Here is a 17,681-nt window from a genome sequence, read left to right on the forward strand (position 1 = left end):
ATGAGAGACTTAAAGTGTAATTCAGGGGATGAATAGATGTGTTCCTTAGGTCAAGGAGAAGGGAGATTCAGCAGCTGAGCAGAAGGGCAATGGAGGATCCGAGATTCTGAGGTGACCATAGAGGAGGAGAAGTGGCTGTTCAGAATTAGTGGTGAACATGCTGTGAGCGTCTTTACCCTGATGCTTACAGAGCCCCAGTGTTAAGGAGGCTTCTGGACTGGGTTTCTTCCATCAGCTTGATCTCTTATAGACCTCAGGGGAGAGGAGGGTCCAACGCCACCCAGAGGTTTCCTTCAGTGACTGCTTGCCCTGAGGATTTCAGTGTTTCACAGACAATGTCCAGAGTCCTGTCCCTGATGAACCCCAGTGAGCTCTGCTATGGGATCCTTGCCTTTACTCCTGACTGGCTAGACTAGGAGGGAATTTTCAAGACATCTGGCTCCTGTATGGAATTTCCCTCTCTCCCTGCAGCCAGTCTAACTGGGGGTCTGTGGTTTGCAGCCATCTGGCTCTGGCTTAGAGGAAGTCAGGTCTGGGTAGCCACCACGAATGGATTCCCAAACAGCTTCCTCCCCACACTCTTGGCATTCATGTGGCACAGCTATAAATTATGCCCGGCGTGTTCATTTTCAGTTTGAATGTGTTCTCATCCCAGAGGAGCGGCTAATGGCGTCAAGTTACTGACGTGAGAAAAGCCTGCCGCTACAATGACTACGGATTAATGAGAAGGCCTCACGGAGGCTGGGGCCGCAATCAATCCTCAGCCGCTGGCGACACGGATTTTAAATTGTGTTCTCTGACCGTTTCCCTCTTTGCCAAAATTATTTTGCTGCAATTTTATTGGGCAAATGTTTGCTTTTGCTTAAATGTTTGCTTTGTATTAAAACTGGGCCCATGCAGGGCGCCTTCACCCTCGAACACTGCTAGCTGGCAGAGAGGGATTTCAAAGCCCATCGGATTTTCTCTAGGAGGCGTGAAGACAAATCTCTTAATCCAGGATCATCAGTGACTGATAAATTTTACTCAGAAAGCTGGCGAACACAGCATTCTATCCACGGACTCTGCTCATGGGCCATGGAAGTTACTCCTGGACTTTTTCTTGGGGCCTTTCATTTCCCCAGTGAATTAAAGGGAAACGAACAATGCAACTTTCTCTTGGTCCCCCCTCTCTTGGTTCCCCACACCCACCATCTTTCCAAAATGTGGGAAGTTTATTTTTCATTTGATGAGAATGCCAGAGAGTGCACCGATGGGCCCTGGGGTGTTCTAAGAATCTGGATCTGAATGGCAAATTATTCTGGTTGGTTTCTGGAACTACAGAGTGTATATTTCATTGTATTCATTAAGTGTTCAATAACATAAAAATAAGTTTCAGGGCTGCTGTGGTGAATGGCACGGACCATTCCCCGCTTCTGCATCTATACCACTGCAAAGAGGCTGTAGCTGTTTCTACAGAGGTGGGAACACATCCACACCTTGACTCGAGGCTGGCATTCCCCTGTTGGGACTAAAGCCAATGGGATGAAAACAGGCTTGAAAAGCACTGATTCGCTGGGAGTTGACTGACTTACTGATCTTGGAACTCTCCTGGCATGTGGGCATAGATGTGTAACCAACTCCAGGCACTGTATCATCTAAAGTCGCTCTGATTCTGCAAGTGACCTACCAAGGACAGCAATGATTCACAACCAATTGGTCTTGGGACAAACCAGAAATGTCCGACTCAAACTGCTGACCTACAGCAGTATGAGCTAAAATGGAGTTCTGTTGAGCCTCTAAGTTCTGGGGTTGTTGGTTACACAGTGTAAGTTAACTGATGCAAGTTCTCTCAGTCTACACTTGGAGGTCATCTAAGTTTTATTTTGACTTTGTGTTCACGTTTCCTGAAAACATCAGAATCAATTAAAACATATTTGTTGAATTGGGTAGACGTGGCCTTTCAAAAGGCTGAGGTCAGGGTCTTCTCAGAGTTACTTAGCAAATCTGGCAGGGGGGGTAGGATCTGGTACATCTGACTTCAGGCTTCTCTCCTCACTTGTGGAACAGCCCTCAAATGCCCACCTATATGCTACTGTGGCTAGCTGAGACCGCATTGCCTTAGGGATGTGCTGGCTGCATGAGACCTGGGGCACGAGCAGAAGCACCCTCAGGAAAGGGTCCTAGAGCTCACGGGTGTGCATAAGACACCTACACACTTCACTGTTTCCATGGCACCAGATGGCTGGCAGGTGAGTCCCAGCCTCCTGGTGTCAGCCTTCTTTGCTACAACTTAAGGTCTACCCCTTCGGGCTCTGACAACCACGTGTCATTCTGACCGTGTGGTTTGCCTCCATCCCTGTGAGGGATACTGTTCTGGGTTCTGCCTTCACACCCTGCATCTGTATCCTTGGGACACAAGGAGTGGGCGGAGGCCTACTACCTAAGGCCCATCTCTTCTGCAGCGGCCCACCGGCCTGACTTGCTACCAGAGTCTCACTGGAACGTGAAGGACCACACTGCTTCCAGCACCAGTACAAGGCTCAGCTTCCTTGGTCAAGGGAAATATTTTTGTTATTTTTCTAAAGCAGAGGGAGGGGTTGGGAGATAGAAGAGACAACGGAAGCAGAGAAAGGCAGACTAATGCGAGTGAAGATGAACACAGTTTACTACAGGGCAACAGAGCTTTCCGCTCTACCCAACAGCATGCCAGAGCACAGAGTCGAGCGATTACAGGAAAAAAGGTTAAGAAAACTTGAACACACAGGAAGAATTATAAAGTACAACAAAGACTTATACAAAGGGCTAACCTCAGCATCTTTTTCTTTTTGTGTAAGACGTATACTGTTTTCTAGTAATGTCTCAAATGACCTAGTCCTAGGATTTGAGATGATGACTTCTGGTTTGGGGAGGTATTCAATAAGAAATAACACATGTAGTTATTCAGCGCAGAGGAGTAAAGACAATGTTTCCAAATTCTGCCTCTTCACCAAAGACTCAGAACAGACGAAATAATCTTGAGCAAAAGCAGCGAGGCCAGAGGTGACATGGACACTCATCTCAAGACGTTCTACTGAGCCACGATAGCAGAAACAGCACGGCCATAGATCAAGCGACCCGTGGGAATGAACAGAGAGCCCAAACGTCAGCTTGCACACCTAGAACCAGCTCCGTTTTGACAAAGGTGCGCAAACCGTGCAGGCTGTGAGGCTGGCCTCGTCAGCAAAGTGTGCAGGGAAAGCAGACACCCACTTGCAAGGGACGGAAACTGAGGCTTTTCCTGACCAATGCATCTTAGCTCACGATGAACCAAAGACCAAATGCAAGGTCTGAACTGGAAACTTACATAGACGCACGTCGGCAAGGGCAATGGAGTATCGTAGATGCGGTGAGCAGTGGCTGTGTGCGATTATAAAAGCAAAGAAATCAGAAATGAGGACAGTCAAACCATTACACTGGAGTTCTGTACAGCATACAAAGAAACAGAGGAACCTACAGAACTAGAGAATTGTTTGCCAACTATCCCCCCAACGAAGGATTCCTATGCGTAATACATAGTATATTTATAATATGTAAGGAATTATAAAAGCAAGAATCTGATTACAAAATGAGCAACTGTTCCAAACAGCCACAAACACATGAGGTACGATCAATACCATCAGTCATCAGGCAAATCGAAACTGCGAGGAAATACCACGGGTGCCAGTTAAAACACGATTAAAGCCAACAGCAAAGCAAGAAAAACCCGTAACAAATGCTGCCGTGAACGTGGAAAACCGGAAGTCAACGGCCAGTATGGAGGCTCATCTAAGAAGTGAAAAGAGTACCATCATGGGGGCCAGCCATCCCCGTATGTCAAAGGCAAACTGTAAACCACAAACATGCTTGCCCGCCATGTGTTCTGTGAAACCATTCATCAGAGCCAAGGCTGCAACTACCTTAGGTGCTCACCAGCACGCACGAAGTACATATAAACAGTGGGACATTAGTCATCCCATACAGTAGAGTGGAACTCTGTCAGCCGTAGCAGAATACGCAGAGCTGGAGGAAGTCACACAAAGGGAAATAAGCCAGGGACAGAGACAAGCACCTTCCCTTTGTGTGTGAAAATCATGGTGGGTGGCTGTGGGAAATGGTGAACCACGGAGGCAGAAAAATAAACGGAGGCTAGATTTGCCCCATGATAGGTGTGCACCACATGCGTGTATCCAGATATAGAAATGTCACAGTGGACCACATTAGTAAGTACGATTAGGACACGTCGATAAAGATAAAAGTACAACAATAAAAAGTCTCCTTGGCATACACTTGTGAAAATGACTACTTTTATCCGTTTATATATATATATATATATATATATATATATATATATATATATATATATATACACACACACACACACACACACACACACACACACACACACACACACAGAGGAAACCTGAACTTACCCTACCCTATTTTTGTTCTGTTTCTGAGACAGGGTCTCTCTACATGGTCATGGCTGCCCTGGAATTCACTGGGTAGACCAAAGTGGCCTCGAACTCACAGAGATCCACCTGCCTCTGCCTCTCATTCCATTCTTCTTTCGGTAAGTTCCTGTTTCCAATGCTGACACCCTAACCATCGAAACCACCCGTGAGGAGGCAAAGCCAAGTCGCCGGTGGGATTTTTGGACTCATCTTTTGTATTTATTATGATGTTAGCACGTGGTTCTGCTCTACCACGAATGAGACGTCTCACGACATGCTACAGAAACACATTTTCCCACATAAACACATCGGTGACTTCTACAGGAGGTCCGCACGACAAACATCACAGCGTGTGTGACCTCGGTAAGGCCTTCGATGAAGGGTGCGCCGCCCTCCCCTCCTCCTGGGTGTCTTAGGAAGCTCTGATGTTGGCATCACATTCTTCCAGGAGAAGAATCAAATCTTCAATCAAGCTGTGCTCGCGGCCGTGGGTCACTTTCATAATGTCAAAGGCCTAAAGAGAGAGGACAGGAGACAGATTAAGACCTCAAAACAGACAAGCTCCTGTCTGGCTTCTCGCCGTTTCCCAATGACCTAGGATTCCCATGGCCCATGGGTGAGCAATCAGCCTTTAAGGAGCTGGCATCACTGTGGTTCACGAAGCCAGAATACAGGCGGTGTGGGTGCTGCCTGGGTGTTTGAAGGTGGACTCCACACTGGACATCCTGGGGCAGACATGATCTTCAGTGACTATACGGATGCACAGGGTTGAGTGGCTAGTGTAGGGATTTGATCATTCTCACTAAGGCCATTTTGTCACACAAAAGAAGAAATGGTGCACTGCTTCCCCCAACAACAAGGTTTTACAACTTTTTATTTTGTGTTGGGGCATGGAGGGCTATGCATGTGTCATGGTATGTTTATGGGGGTCAGAGGGCAAAATGAGGGAGCCAGTTCTCTCCTACCTATGGGTTCGAGAGAGACATCAGGCTGCCATTTTGGTGACAAGCTCTCTCATGTGCTGTGGTGTCTCACCGGCCCGTGGTAATTTTTTTCTTGCGTCTTATTCTCACCTCCAGGTTCTCACTTACTATGTACCATTCAGCATGGCGGTGGCATTTGATGGTCCCTTCCTTTAGCTTCCATGTTCAGCACCTAACTAAGTCTTGACATTCAAACTCTAGAACTTTTTTAAAAAACTGTGTGGAGCTTGTGAATTCTCCAGGACAAGAGCACAACAGAAATAAAGTTAACAGCCCAAAGGCAAGAAGTCTCAGCCTCGGTCACTAGCGTTTGCTCCTGGGACCTCAGCTTCCAAGCCCTGAGGAAGCCCAGGCCACCTATAGAGGCCCCATGTGGGCAGCTCTGGGTGACTAACTCCAGGTAAGTGTCCAGTGGGGCTTCGGATGACCCCAGAATCCAGGCAGAAGTCAGCCAGGCACTGTGGAAAAGCTGAAGACCATTCCTGCTGTCTTAGTCTTAGTCTGTGAAGAGACACCATGACCAAGGCAACTCTTATAAGGACAACATTTAATTGGGGCTGGCTTACAGGTTCAGAGGTCATTATCATCAAGGTGGGAACATGGCAGCATCCAGGCAGGCACGGCACAGGAGGAGCTAAGAGTTCTACATCTTGTTCGGAAGGCTGCTAGAAGGCTGGCTTCCAGGCAGCTAGGATGAGGGTCTTGAAGCCAACGTCCACAGTGATGAACCTCCGACCAGGTCACACCTATTCCAAGGCTATACCCCCTAACAGTGCCATTCCCCGGACTAAGCATATTCAAACCACCGCACCTGCTGTGTTCAATTCCAACTCCTGACTCAGAACTGTGAACACAATCTCATCGCTCTTCACTCTGCCAAGTCTTTGCATGGTTTGATAGGGAGAAATAGATGACCCGAGGAGCAGCAGCACTGTTCAATGTGGGGCAGGATGCAAGTAGGGGAGCGAATCCAGATACTGCATCTGGTGTCACTGTGCTCTAAAGTTCCTGTGGTGCTGGTGGCTGTGAGGCACCAGGCGATGGGCTCCAGAACAACCTGATACCCCCACACCCCACTGAGGACAGGCACAGTAGTAACTCCCAGCAGTCACAGCCATTGTCTGCTTACTCAGTGCTAATCTAAAGTCAGCATGAGTTACCCTTCACAGGTGTGGACGGCTCTACCACGTTTGTAAACATCATTTCAGAAATCACTCTTGAAAAGTTAGGTCACTTCTAGCTGACTTTGACTACGACACAGACCTTGTAGTCTATTGGTTCGATCATGGTGCTATTATTGTTTTGTGTGTGTGTGTGTGTGTGTGTGTGTGTGTGTGTGTGTGTGTGGTGTGTGTGTGGTGTGTGTATGTGTGTGTGGTGTGTGTGTATGTATGTATGTGTGTATGTGTGTGTGTGTGTGTGTGGTGTGGTGTGTGTGTGTGGTGTGTGTATGTGTGTGTGGTGTGTGTGTGTATGTATGTGTGTGTGTGTGTGTGTGTGTGTGGTGTGTGTGTGGTGTGTGTATGTGTGTGTGGTGTGTGTGTATGTATGTATGTGTGTATGTGTGTGTGGTGTGTGTGTATGTATGTATGTGTGTATGTGTGTGTGTATGTGTGTATGTGTGTGTGTGTGTGTCTGTCTGTCTGTGCGTGCATGCGAGAAGCGAGGGGCAGAGATAGGGCTGCAGTTCCATGGTGGGAGAACATAAGTAAGGACATTTGAAAACGAGCCCTGATGGCCCTGGACTGACACTGGCAGTCAGGCCCACAGAAGGGGCCAGGAGAGAAGGAGGGCACTTGTTTCTTGTTCGTCTGCACAGGTCTGCCCTGCAGTAGCTGCACACACATCCCCAGGCAAGGCTTGGAGTAGAGGGTTAGAGCCGAAGCTGCCCCACCTTGCAGGCAGCCAAGCTCTGGGAGTAGATTAGAAGCTAACATCTGGGGCCTCATGTTTTATTCTCTTTTCCTGGCACCGCCCTGGGCCCTCTGCTGCACTGGACACGCTGGGGTCTGAGACGGAGACCTGTATGATGGTGTCACTACAGAGGATTCTGGATCAGAGAGCTCCTTCGTGGCAAATTCTCCTACTTGAAAGCCATTGTGGCTGTCTGGTCCCCTTCCACTTACTTAGGGCTGGCTGTGCTTGTGGTTTGCTGAGGATGAATGTTCTCTGCTAGAGCCCCCTGCAAACAGGACCAGCCCTGCATCCCGCCCCACCCCGGGAAAGGGCTCAGCTGCCAGAGCGCCCTCTGCTGGCTTGTTCTCACAGCTCCTAAGCAGACCAGAGGCTTTGCCTGATGGTTGCCTGTGTTTCTGGGGTTCTCCATCTGGAGAGGGACCTGGGCCTTTCTGTGACCTACAGCCTAATGACAATGTTGTCTTCTTGTCACCCTGGAGGGGAAGGTTGATCTATGTTTTCCCAAGCATCTCTCTTGTTCCAGTCTTCCTGCCCCAGTAACTGCCTGCAGTTCTTGTCCTAACCAGAATCGTCCTGTGCGAGGGAGAGGCAGCGCTGCCGTCCGATAGCAAGGCAGATGCTCAAGTTGTACTGGTGACTTGGAACCTATGGCCACACAGGGGCTGCAGGACCGAGCAGAGAGGAAAGCTGCCACCACTGGGGCTCACAGCCACACTGCCCAGACTGCTTGCTTCCTTAGGGCAAAAAACATCCAGTCAGACACCCTGATAGGAAGAAACTGCTCCAACTCACCTGGTCTGATAGGGGACAGAGTGGGATGCCTACCTCTCAGGTCTCACCCCAGTGTCCACCCTACCTGGCCTGTTCAGCCTCCAGCTGTGGACAGTGCAGTGGCAGTGGAGGAGAGGCAGAGTGTCCTGGACATAGCTTTTCCACAGCCTGGGGACCCTGCGATGGTCCAGGTCAAATGATGTTGGCCATGCTCTATGTCCTCTCATTTGCTGATGACCTCAACTCGAGGGTCATATTGGGATGGGGTACTCGTGTTCTAGGATCCTATGCACCACAATGGCTAGAAGCCAAAGACAGGAGTATGGGAGTTAGAGGAGAGGGGCAGAGTATTAACATGGAGATAGTGTGTGGGGGAGATAAAGATTAAAAGTGTACCATGTGTGTAGAAATTAGAGCTTAGTTTTAATTAATAAGCAAGACTTTCTCTGAGTGACAGTCATATACAGAAGAGAAACTGAGAGAAAGAAGAAAAGGAACGGCAAGTCTGCCAGCAACTTTGACTTTCGCATTTGCAGGTGTCAGTGATGTGACATGGACAGGCAGACACCTGATGATGGAGGACAAGATCTGGTTCTTGTCTGGGACGCCACTTGTGCCTCCCACGTTCCTGGGGCAAATACGTTCCTGTCTCAGGTCACCTCTTCAGCTCAGCTGAAGGTGAAGAATGCTTCCTCTCACTTCACCCACAAAACGAAGCTGCAGTAAGTCTTGGACAAGCCAGAGCACTGGCAGCAGGGAGCTCTGAGGCTCCCTGCTTTTCAGCGCCTCCCAAATGCTACACATGTGCATGTCAGAGGGGACAATTCCAGTTTAATTTCCTGCAGTGGCGTGTAAAACAGATTAAGGAAATTTAAATTGGAGGAGGCTTGGCTTGGGAGAAAGCTTCTCTCTTGCCATTAAATTTTATTTTTTAATGGTAGCATTTAAAAGGAGCCTGCATGCAATCTCGCACGGAGGACTCATTTGAAGCCTCCAGCGGGGTGTGCTGCACCCCCATACAGATTGTAAATGTTACACCGGAAATGGCAATGTAGACTGTCTGCCACACGAGAGGGAAAGGGCTCTCTGAGAAATAAAGGCTCCCACGACTGATTTCCATCTCATCGTATCTTTTTAAAATGTAATTTTAGAATTGTGACCATGTATTAAATAGAATGGGTGAGATCAAATTATGATTTAAAACTGGAAACAATATAGCTTTCTTATTAATTTTTAATATAAATATATTAAGTTTATCAAGGATCTCGTAGGTTTTCTACTGTGAGCATAGGGAATGCAATAAATGAATTCCCGGAGCATGATTTGAATATGGATATAAAAATCAGAAGGAAAAGAAACACATGACAAGAGCCTGTCCGTCAGGTCACCACAGCGGGACACAGATGAGAGCTTTCCTCTTCTGTTCATCCCAAGATGAAAGCCCTGTGTGGGCTAGGAGAGGTGGTCCTGGCACTCAGTAGGGGGCATCAAGCAAAGCTGTACCCACAGGCAGCTCCAGAGTCACTAATTATGGCAGGCAACAGGAAACCCCAAAGTCCCTGAGGACCCATGTGAGCTCAGCAGCTTCCTGCACACCACTCTACACAGCCCAAGACTCACTCTAAGTGCCAAGTACTCTTGAGGGGTGTGCTCCCGGGAGGCGAAATATCGTTGGCGAGATCACCTGTTCACTCATGTACGCTATATTGACAGGCAGCTCCAGGGAGTAGGCCACTGTGGGACGGGCTCTAGCCCTGTCAGACAGCTTGTGCCTATGAAATCATCACGGGGAAAGCAGAGTGGCTGGGATGCCCACAGGAGGGGGTTCCAGATGTGATGAGCTCAAGGGATGCCTGTCGGTGGCGGGAACCACTCCAGAAAGAGCTGCTGTTGTTGGGGATGGAGTGACAGTCCTGTGGTTAAGAGCACTGGACTATTATTCTTGCAGAGGACGTTGGTGCAGTTCCTAGCACCCATAAATCAGTCCACAACTGCCTGTAATTCCAATTTCAGGAGATTTAGTGCCTTTTTCTAACCCCATGGGTACTGCACGCATATGGTTCATACACATACACTTAGGCAAAATGTGTGTGCGGGCACACACACACACACACACACACAGAGAGAGAGAGAGAGAGAGAGAGAGAGAGAGAGAGAGAGAGAGAGAGAGAGAGATCTGTTACTGTGCACTGCATGCTTACCCAGTCCCTTTAGGAGCCAGGAGAGGGCAATGGATCTCCTGGAGCTGGAGTTACAGATGGTGTAAGGAACCATGTGAGTGTTGGGAACTAACCCACTAGAGCAGTAAATGTTCTAATTGTGAGCAATGTCTCCAGAACCAACCCGATCAATATTAACACAGTGCCCGAGAGACCCTGGGGGAGTCGCATACTTTCCCAGGACCTCGGTGTCATCATATGAAAGCACACCTCGGGTTGCACTGTGCTGCGTGACAGAGGTGTCCCACACGGGACAGAGGTGGAGGGCGGAGTCTTGATTCCGTTTCCAAGTACTGCCATTGATTTCTAATTCAACTCCACTGAGGCCAGAGCACTTATCTATGGCCTACGCTTATGAACCGCTTGCCTTGATGATCCGTTTAATGGCCCAGAATGTGTCATGGGTTCTCCTGTGACATGTGTTCTTTACGTGCTTGTGAAGGATGTCTATTCTGCCTTTCTGAGTAGGGCGTTTTATAAACATCGCTAGTGGCAGTGATAAATTTCCTCTGTCTTTGTCGATATCCTGTCTACTTGTTCTTAAGAACTGTGGGTAGAGGGGCTGGGGATTTAGCTCAGTGGTAGAGCGCTTACCTAGGAAGTGCAAGGCCCTGGGTTCGATCCCCAGCTCCGAAAAAAAGAACCAAAAAAAAAAAAAAAAAGAACTGTGGGTAGAGACTTCACGTTTACCCAAACTCGTGGCTTTCTTTCAGGTCTACAGGTTGGGTTTGGTTAGGTTTTGAGACAGAGTCTTGCTATGCTACCCAGACTGGCCTTGAATTTGCTAGGGTGCCCAGCCTGGTCTCCAGTAGTAATCCTCCTGCCTCGGGCTCCACGTGGAGCTCTGCCAGGGTTTGTCTGTATTGTTTGGGACTGTGTGCTTTGGCGCAGCTATGTTTAGTGTTGTCGAATCTTGTGGGTTGGACAGACTACATTTCCATCACATGACATCCTTCATCTCTAGTAAAGTTTTCTTCACATTGACGTCTACTCATACGATATTAACACGGCCACTGCAACTACATTCTGATAATATTTTCATGATGGATCTTCTCCTGCCTTTTTACTTTCAGTCTGCGTTCTGTTCAAAGAGTCTCTTATAGACAGCATATTCTTGGGTTATTTTCGAATATATCTGCTGTACTAACTTTTGCCTTCCAGAGTATTTAGACCAGTACTTCTCAACCTTCCTGATGCTGCGACCCTTTAATACCGTTCCTCCTGTTGTGGTGCCGCCCCCCAACGATAGGATTATTTTTGTTGATATTCAGAGCTGCAATTTTGCTACTTTTATGAATCACGATGCAAATGTCTGTATTTCCTGATGGCCTTAGGTGACCCCCCATGAAAAGGTTGTTTGACTCCCAAAGGGGTCATGACCCCTAGGTTGAGACCCACTGATTTAGATAATTTATGAGACTGTATCGTTTACAATGTAATTATTACTACATTGATTTTACATTTTATTTTTTGTTTTGTTTGTTCTTTCTTCCTGCTTTGGCATGTCCTTTTTGGGGTGTGTGTGTGGGAGAATCCTCCTGTGTTACCATATTTCTTTGAACATGTCATTTAAAGATCTATTTATTTATACAAGTCCTCATGTAGTCCAGGCTGGCCTTGAACTTGCTGAGTAGGTAAGAATCACCTTGAACTCATCGTCCTGCTGCCACCTCTATCTCCCCAGCACTGAGGTCCCAGGAGAGCACCACCACACTCATGTAATGAGATGCTAGAGCTCAAAGCCCCTGCCTTGTACAAGCTCGGCAGGCGCCCTACCCACTGCGCCACACAGCCTATTCGCTCTGTAGAGCCTTTGCCTACATTCCCTTACACAGCTTGTAAAGCCGTGGTTGTTTTAGACCACCCCCTCCTTTCTCATTATAGTCTACTGGCATCTTCACTTTGGCCAGTTGTTACCACATAGAGAGATGTTCCTTCTCTCTCGCTTCAGTCCCAACCCCAAATGTAAGTATCCAGCTATTTCACCACAGGCTTCTAGAACCACCCCAGACAGTGTTCTGACTTTTCCTTCAACTGTCGACATGGAGGACTGACAGGAAGGAAATTCTACTCATTCGTGCTTTTGCTTATTGTAGCCTTTCTTCCTGATGCTTCAAGACTTCTTCCAGCTATTTTTTTTCTTTCGTTTTAGAGGATTTGGGGTGGCAATTCTTTTAGGTGAGGACTGATGGTGAAGAGTTCTTTTCATGTTCCTACGGCTGTGAGCAGCTCGGTTTCCTTTTCAGGAACGACGTCTTTGCTGGATTCGGGTTTGGGGGTTAACAACTCCCTTTTTCCTGACAGACTTGAGAAGAACGTGCTACTCTGTAGGATTTCCGGTGGACAACAGCTCTGGTTCAGGTTGCTCTATCCTCTCAGCACAGGATCATGCTATCCTCTTGCTGTGCTGAGGACTTGTTCTGGGTTTCATTTTTATTTGAGTGATGGATCTGGGAGAGGATAGGCGGTCTCTGTATGAAACTGCTGTAGCAGCAACCTGCCTGCGTCAGAGAGTATTTGGGGGCAGTGCGGAGCCGCTGAGATAAATTAACTCCGGATTGGAATTCTCCAACTTAGTTCTTTTTAGAGATTCATTTTGGCTATTTTGTTGGGGCTGAGGGTGTCTTTTGAGTTTCCATGTGAATTTTAAGATTGATTTTTTTGCAAAAAAAAAGTTTTTGATGGGAATTCATATATCGCTGTGAGAGATGTTTATGTCTTCAGTTTTTCAATCCATAGTACAACATGTCACTTTATATTTTAATGTTTTCTTTCATCACTTTGGTTAATGTCTGAGCATGGAAGAGTTCCATTTCTTATTTTGGTTGGTATATAGAACCACAAATGGCTCATGAATGTTGATCTTAGATTATACTAACTTGCTAATTAACTTGTTAGTTTTAATATTCTGTGTATGTATTTTAAACATTATAAGATTCTTTTCTAGCTTGGATGTCTTTATTATTGTTTTAAGCATTCCTTGTATTTACCCTGTTTCCTCTTCTTTCTCTGGGGGTCTAATATCAGAAAGCTACCATTACTAGTTATCAGTCCACAGGTCCCCAAGGCCATGCTCAATTCTATTTTCATTATGGCTTTTCCCTGTGTGATTGGTGCCGAGTTCCTCACGCTACTCACTTGCTTCCTGAATTTATTGGCTCTTACGTTTCCGTGTGTTCCTTCACACTGTCCCTCTCTCCACGAGACTTACTAGCTTGTTTGTCGTGATAGTGTTTATAATTACTCACTGAAGCAGCATCTTTACTGTTGTGAAATCACTGTCAAATGAATTGAACACTCCTGCTCTCTTAAAGCTGGTATCTGCTGGTCGATTTTAAAGATTAAGACTGGCTCTTTGTGTGGGGAGTAATTTTCAACTGAAATATGGACATTCTGGGAATCTGGATTTTATGTAAACCTCGTTCCAGCTGGCTGTCCCAGACATCACTCTAGAAGGGAGTTAAGGACGATACCTTGCTGGGGTCAGCCAGAGGTACAAGTCCAGGTTTCCCACTCAGCTACTATTGGGTTTAGACTCTCCGATAGGGACATTTATGCGTGTTTTCTTTAAGACATTTTCATCACTATGCTTGCATTTCAGCCACCATTTTTCATTACCCCCCTTAAATTTGATATTAAAAATGGTCTGTGTGTGCGTGTTTGTGTGTGTGTATGTGTGTGTAAATGCATACACACATGCATTCCATGCACATGTGTGCTAATACTCACGGAAGTTAGAAGAGGGTGTTCTTGGATTCTCTGAAGCTAAGTTACAAGAAGTTGGGATGCCTCCTAAAGGGGGTGTTGGGAACTGACCTCAGGCCCTCTGGAAGAACAGCGGGCACTTTTAAGTGCTGAGACATCTCTCGAGCCCAATCTCCTTTCTTTCTTGCTTAAAAACACACACTTGATGTTACTATTTCCTACTGGAATTCAGTCAGCAACATTCATAAGTACCAGAGCCAGGGGCTCTGATGTCACCAGTGGCACTTACAGTATATCGAGTCTTCATGTGTCTCGTTCCCTTCTCCTTCCTCCCTCTGACCCACATGCCAAGTTGTGACATCACATGAGCAGAGAGGTGCCAAACGTGTTTAAAAGAGTCTTAGATAGGCGCTGGCGGCGTCTATATAAGACTGTGGGTCTGTTCACTTTCGTCTGGCGAGACAGGGGCCCTGGTTAGATTCCTGAATGTGAATGTGAGCTCGGAGATTAAAACTACTGCAGAGGGTTAGGAAATGGGAAGAATGAAATTGCACGCTCTGGCTGTGATGGGCTGGGACGCAGGGCCCAGGCTGGGGCAGAGACCAATGTGGTTGTGCTGTGGGATCGGCCTGGATGAGTGGGGTAACCTACATGTATGCATGGGTGAAGGGAGCGACTTTTGGAACCTGACACCTGTACTTCCTGTTTGAGACCAGGAAAAGTCAAATAGATCCTCAAAGCAAGAGGAGAAGAAACATAGAGAACCTGGATCTGGGTTGTAAAAAAGTTATCCAGGCAAAGGACGGCTGACTATAACAAAGCTTCTGCTAGCAAAGTGCCACGAGCAAAGGAACCAGGCTGGGACCCAGGTTAGGGAGGGTACAGCAAATGAATCCTCTGGGAAAGGCTTCTTGGTGATAGCCAGGTAAGCAAGGTTGTTCTTGATGGCCAAAAAGTCAACTTAGTAACAAAAGCGCCTTCTGAGAAACAAATGGAAAAAAACCAAGAGTAGAAGAACACTGTGCAGGGAGGGGCTGCAGGACTGTCTTGTGGTAATCCTGAGAAGAGCATTTCAGCTGAGAGGTGAGGAGAGAGAAACAGAGGACATCAGAGCTGGATGAACTGGATCTTCCTGCAGGACACTGTGTCCTAACTGAATTTATGACTCCTTTCTGCTCCTGTTTCTGAAGATTCTCTCATTTCTGCTTCATGCTTGGGCTTTGAAATCAGTATTCCCAGGTTTTGCCCAGGGCATCCATCAAAAGAGGGTAGCTGTTACAACAGGGGAAGTGTATGGCCTCTTTCCTTTTTTTGTGGGGAGGGGTTGCCTGAATGCTGAGGAAACTTGGGAGAAAAGCTTTCTGTTGGAAGACCCCAGCAGGCATCTGTACTCACAGGTCAGGCATGTCCTCACAGAGCTGTGTTGGTTTAGGCCATCTGCTAGGGAACAGTCATGAGAAGGACTGCTGCAGACTCAAAGAACAGGCCCTGCCTGGGGGCCTAATGCTCTTTATCCATTAAGAAATCCAATCTGTTCCAGTGTGACTTTGGCAGAATGCACATGTGTCTGTGTTTGGTGCCACTGGGGGACACAAAAGATATATCAGTCCCTTGAGGAAGTCCCACTCCCCGTGGGGTTACCACCCCAAGATAGAAGGATATAGTGGTTCAAATGGAAGACCATGTTGTAACCCCAAACTGTAAACACAGTAGAGGTCCCAGGTAACAGGAGCATGGTCTTCCAATCCTTGAGACTGGGAAGCATAGTCGTAACACTGCCCCAACCACTTCTGTAAACTCTACAGAGGAGTTATTACCCTCTAGGAAATAAAATCATAACTGGAGAGTCTAAGTGCTTGGCTTCAAGTTACAAAGCTACATGATTGGATGAGTCCGTGACTCCAAACCTGGCACCTCCAATGCTCTACCGTGTTGCCAGGGGACATATGTGCTCTTGAGTTGCTCATAAGAACGTATTAGAGGCTTGGCGACTCGTCCAACATCAAATGGCATTTGGAGTAAGCCTGAGACTTATCTAGAGTCAAGCAGGCATCTTGGGTAAGACCATGTTTTAAAGTCCGGCAGACAATCCTATGTCATCCCAGGACAGCCTACACTTGGACTTGCTCAGCACTCATACTTGGGTTCATTTCTGGTATCGAGAGGCAGGGAAATGCTGGGCAGATTTCCAACAGAAGCTTCTCGATGACGTGTGGCAACCTCACAAGACGGGGCAAGGTGACAGAGGAGAGTTTCCACTTCAATAGACTAAGTGCAAGAGGTGTTACAGGCCACAGGATGGGCATCAGAGGGTCCTAGCCATGGCCTGCATCCTCCATGAAAGCCATACCACCCATAGGCCCACACCAAGTTATCTGTGTGGACTGGCTCAGGGTTGTCTTTGTAGCTGAGTGCCTGGAAGCCAGTATTCTGCTATCATCCTTCAGATGGAGATGTAGAATTCTCAGCTCCTCCTGCAATGCTGCCATGTTCCCACCTTGATGATAATGGACTGAACTTCTGAACCTGTAAGCCAGCCTCAATTAAATGTTGTCCTTATAAGAGTTGGCATGGTCATGGTGTCTGTTCACAGCAGTAAGATCCTAAGACACCCATCTTCTAAAATCGCATTCAGGAATTCAACTAGGCTTGAAGGCAATTCCAGATGCTGTGTTTCCAGAGAGCGTTTTCTACTTAAATGGGACAGTTGAGAGAAGGGAGGAGCCTTGCATCCCAGTGTAGATTATAAAACCTTTTCACCTGTCTGTCTCCTCCAGTAAACTGTAAGGGCAGTATTATTGGGCTTTACTCAGAGTAGCAGCAGCATTTAACCAACAACTCGTGGTGAACTAAGGAGACTGTATCAGAACTGGCTGTGTCTCAGAAAGAGAGGTTTTTGTGCATATCCTCCTTAGAGTTTCATTTTCCAAACAGGAATGGAAACACTTTTCTTGTTTTTGATACATTATTGTTTTCTACTAAAACCTTCACACAGCAGATCACGGTGTCTTTTGTTGAGATGGATGAACTGGTTGACATGTTCTTGACCAGGTAAGAGAAGGGAATTCTTCCTGAGACTGCAGGAGCTTGTCCTAACATTCATCCAGGGAAGGTGCCAAAGAAAGAGAAAGAGGAAGAGATGGGCACCTCCAGGAAGCCCCAGTGTTGTTCTCATTGGCTGATGGCTGCTGTCAACTAAAGACCAGGAGCAGACAATGTGGCTATCATCCAATAAAAGTTGGCATTGATAATCCTTTAGGCATTTATCCCTTTTCTTGTCCCTTTGGACACTCCCTGAGAAGCCTCACTGCAGTGCTTGATCCTTCTACCACAGCTCTCTGACACGTAAGTGTTGGGACCCAGAAGACCCCCTCCAAGTATCAAAGGCTCCCTGAGAAACCTTACAGTCCAGGTCTCCTATGACCCACCACTACAGGGGCCAAAGTGGCACACGACTGCCGTGACATGGTGATAGGACGTTGCAAAGTATGGGAAGGCCAGGTCAGGATTGCTCTGGGCTGTTCCAGACAGAGACTCCTTAAGAGGGTGAAACTGAGTGTCCCTTTAGCAAAGTATACAGCACTAACCTAGGCCCTCCATTTCATTTTCCAACACTTACTGCTAAGATTGTATTGACC

General features: G+C 47.2%; 1 protein-coding gene across 4 annotated transcripts in view; it reads right to left on the minus strand.

Annotated features, from left to right (window-relative positions):
- Nucleotides 1–4,645: 4,645 nt before the first annotated feature.
- The window catches only part of Smyd3 (SET and MYND domain containing 3), a 556,948-nt gene continuing 543,912 nt past the window's right edge, over nt 4,646–17,681 (minus strand). For all 4 annotated transcript variants that reach the window (NM_001025762.1, XM_039090987.2, XM_039090988.2 and 1 more), the window contains one exon: nt 4,646–4,962. In NM_001025762.1, coding sequence (NP_001020933.1) covers nt 4,861–4,962 — 102 coding nt within the window. In that variant the 3' untranslated portion in view covers nt 4,646–4,860. The remainder of the gene's footprint in view (nt 4,963–17,681) is intronic.

Source organism: Rattus norvegicus, chromosome 13 (assembly GCF_036323735.1).
Source record: "Rattus norvegicus strain BN/NHsdMcwi chromosome 13, GRCr8, whole genome shotgun sequence".
NCBI lineage: Eukaryota > Metazoa > Chordata > Mammalia > Rodentia > Muridae > Rattus > Rattus norvegicus.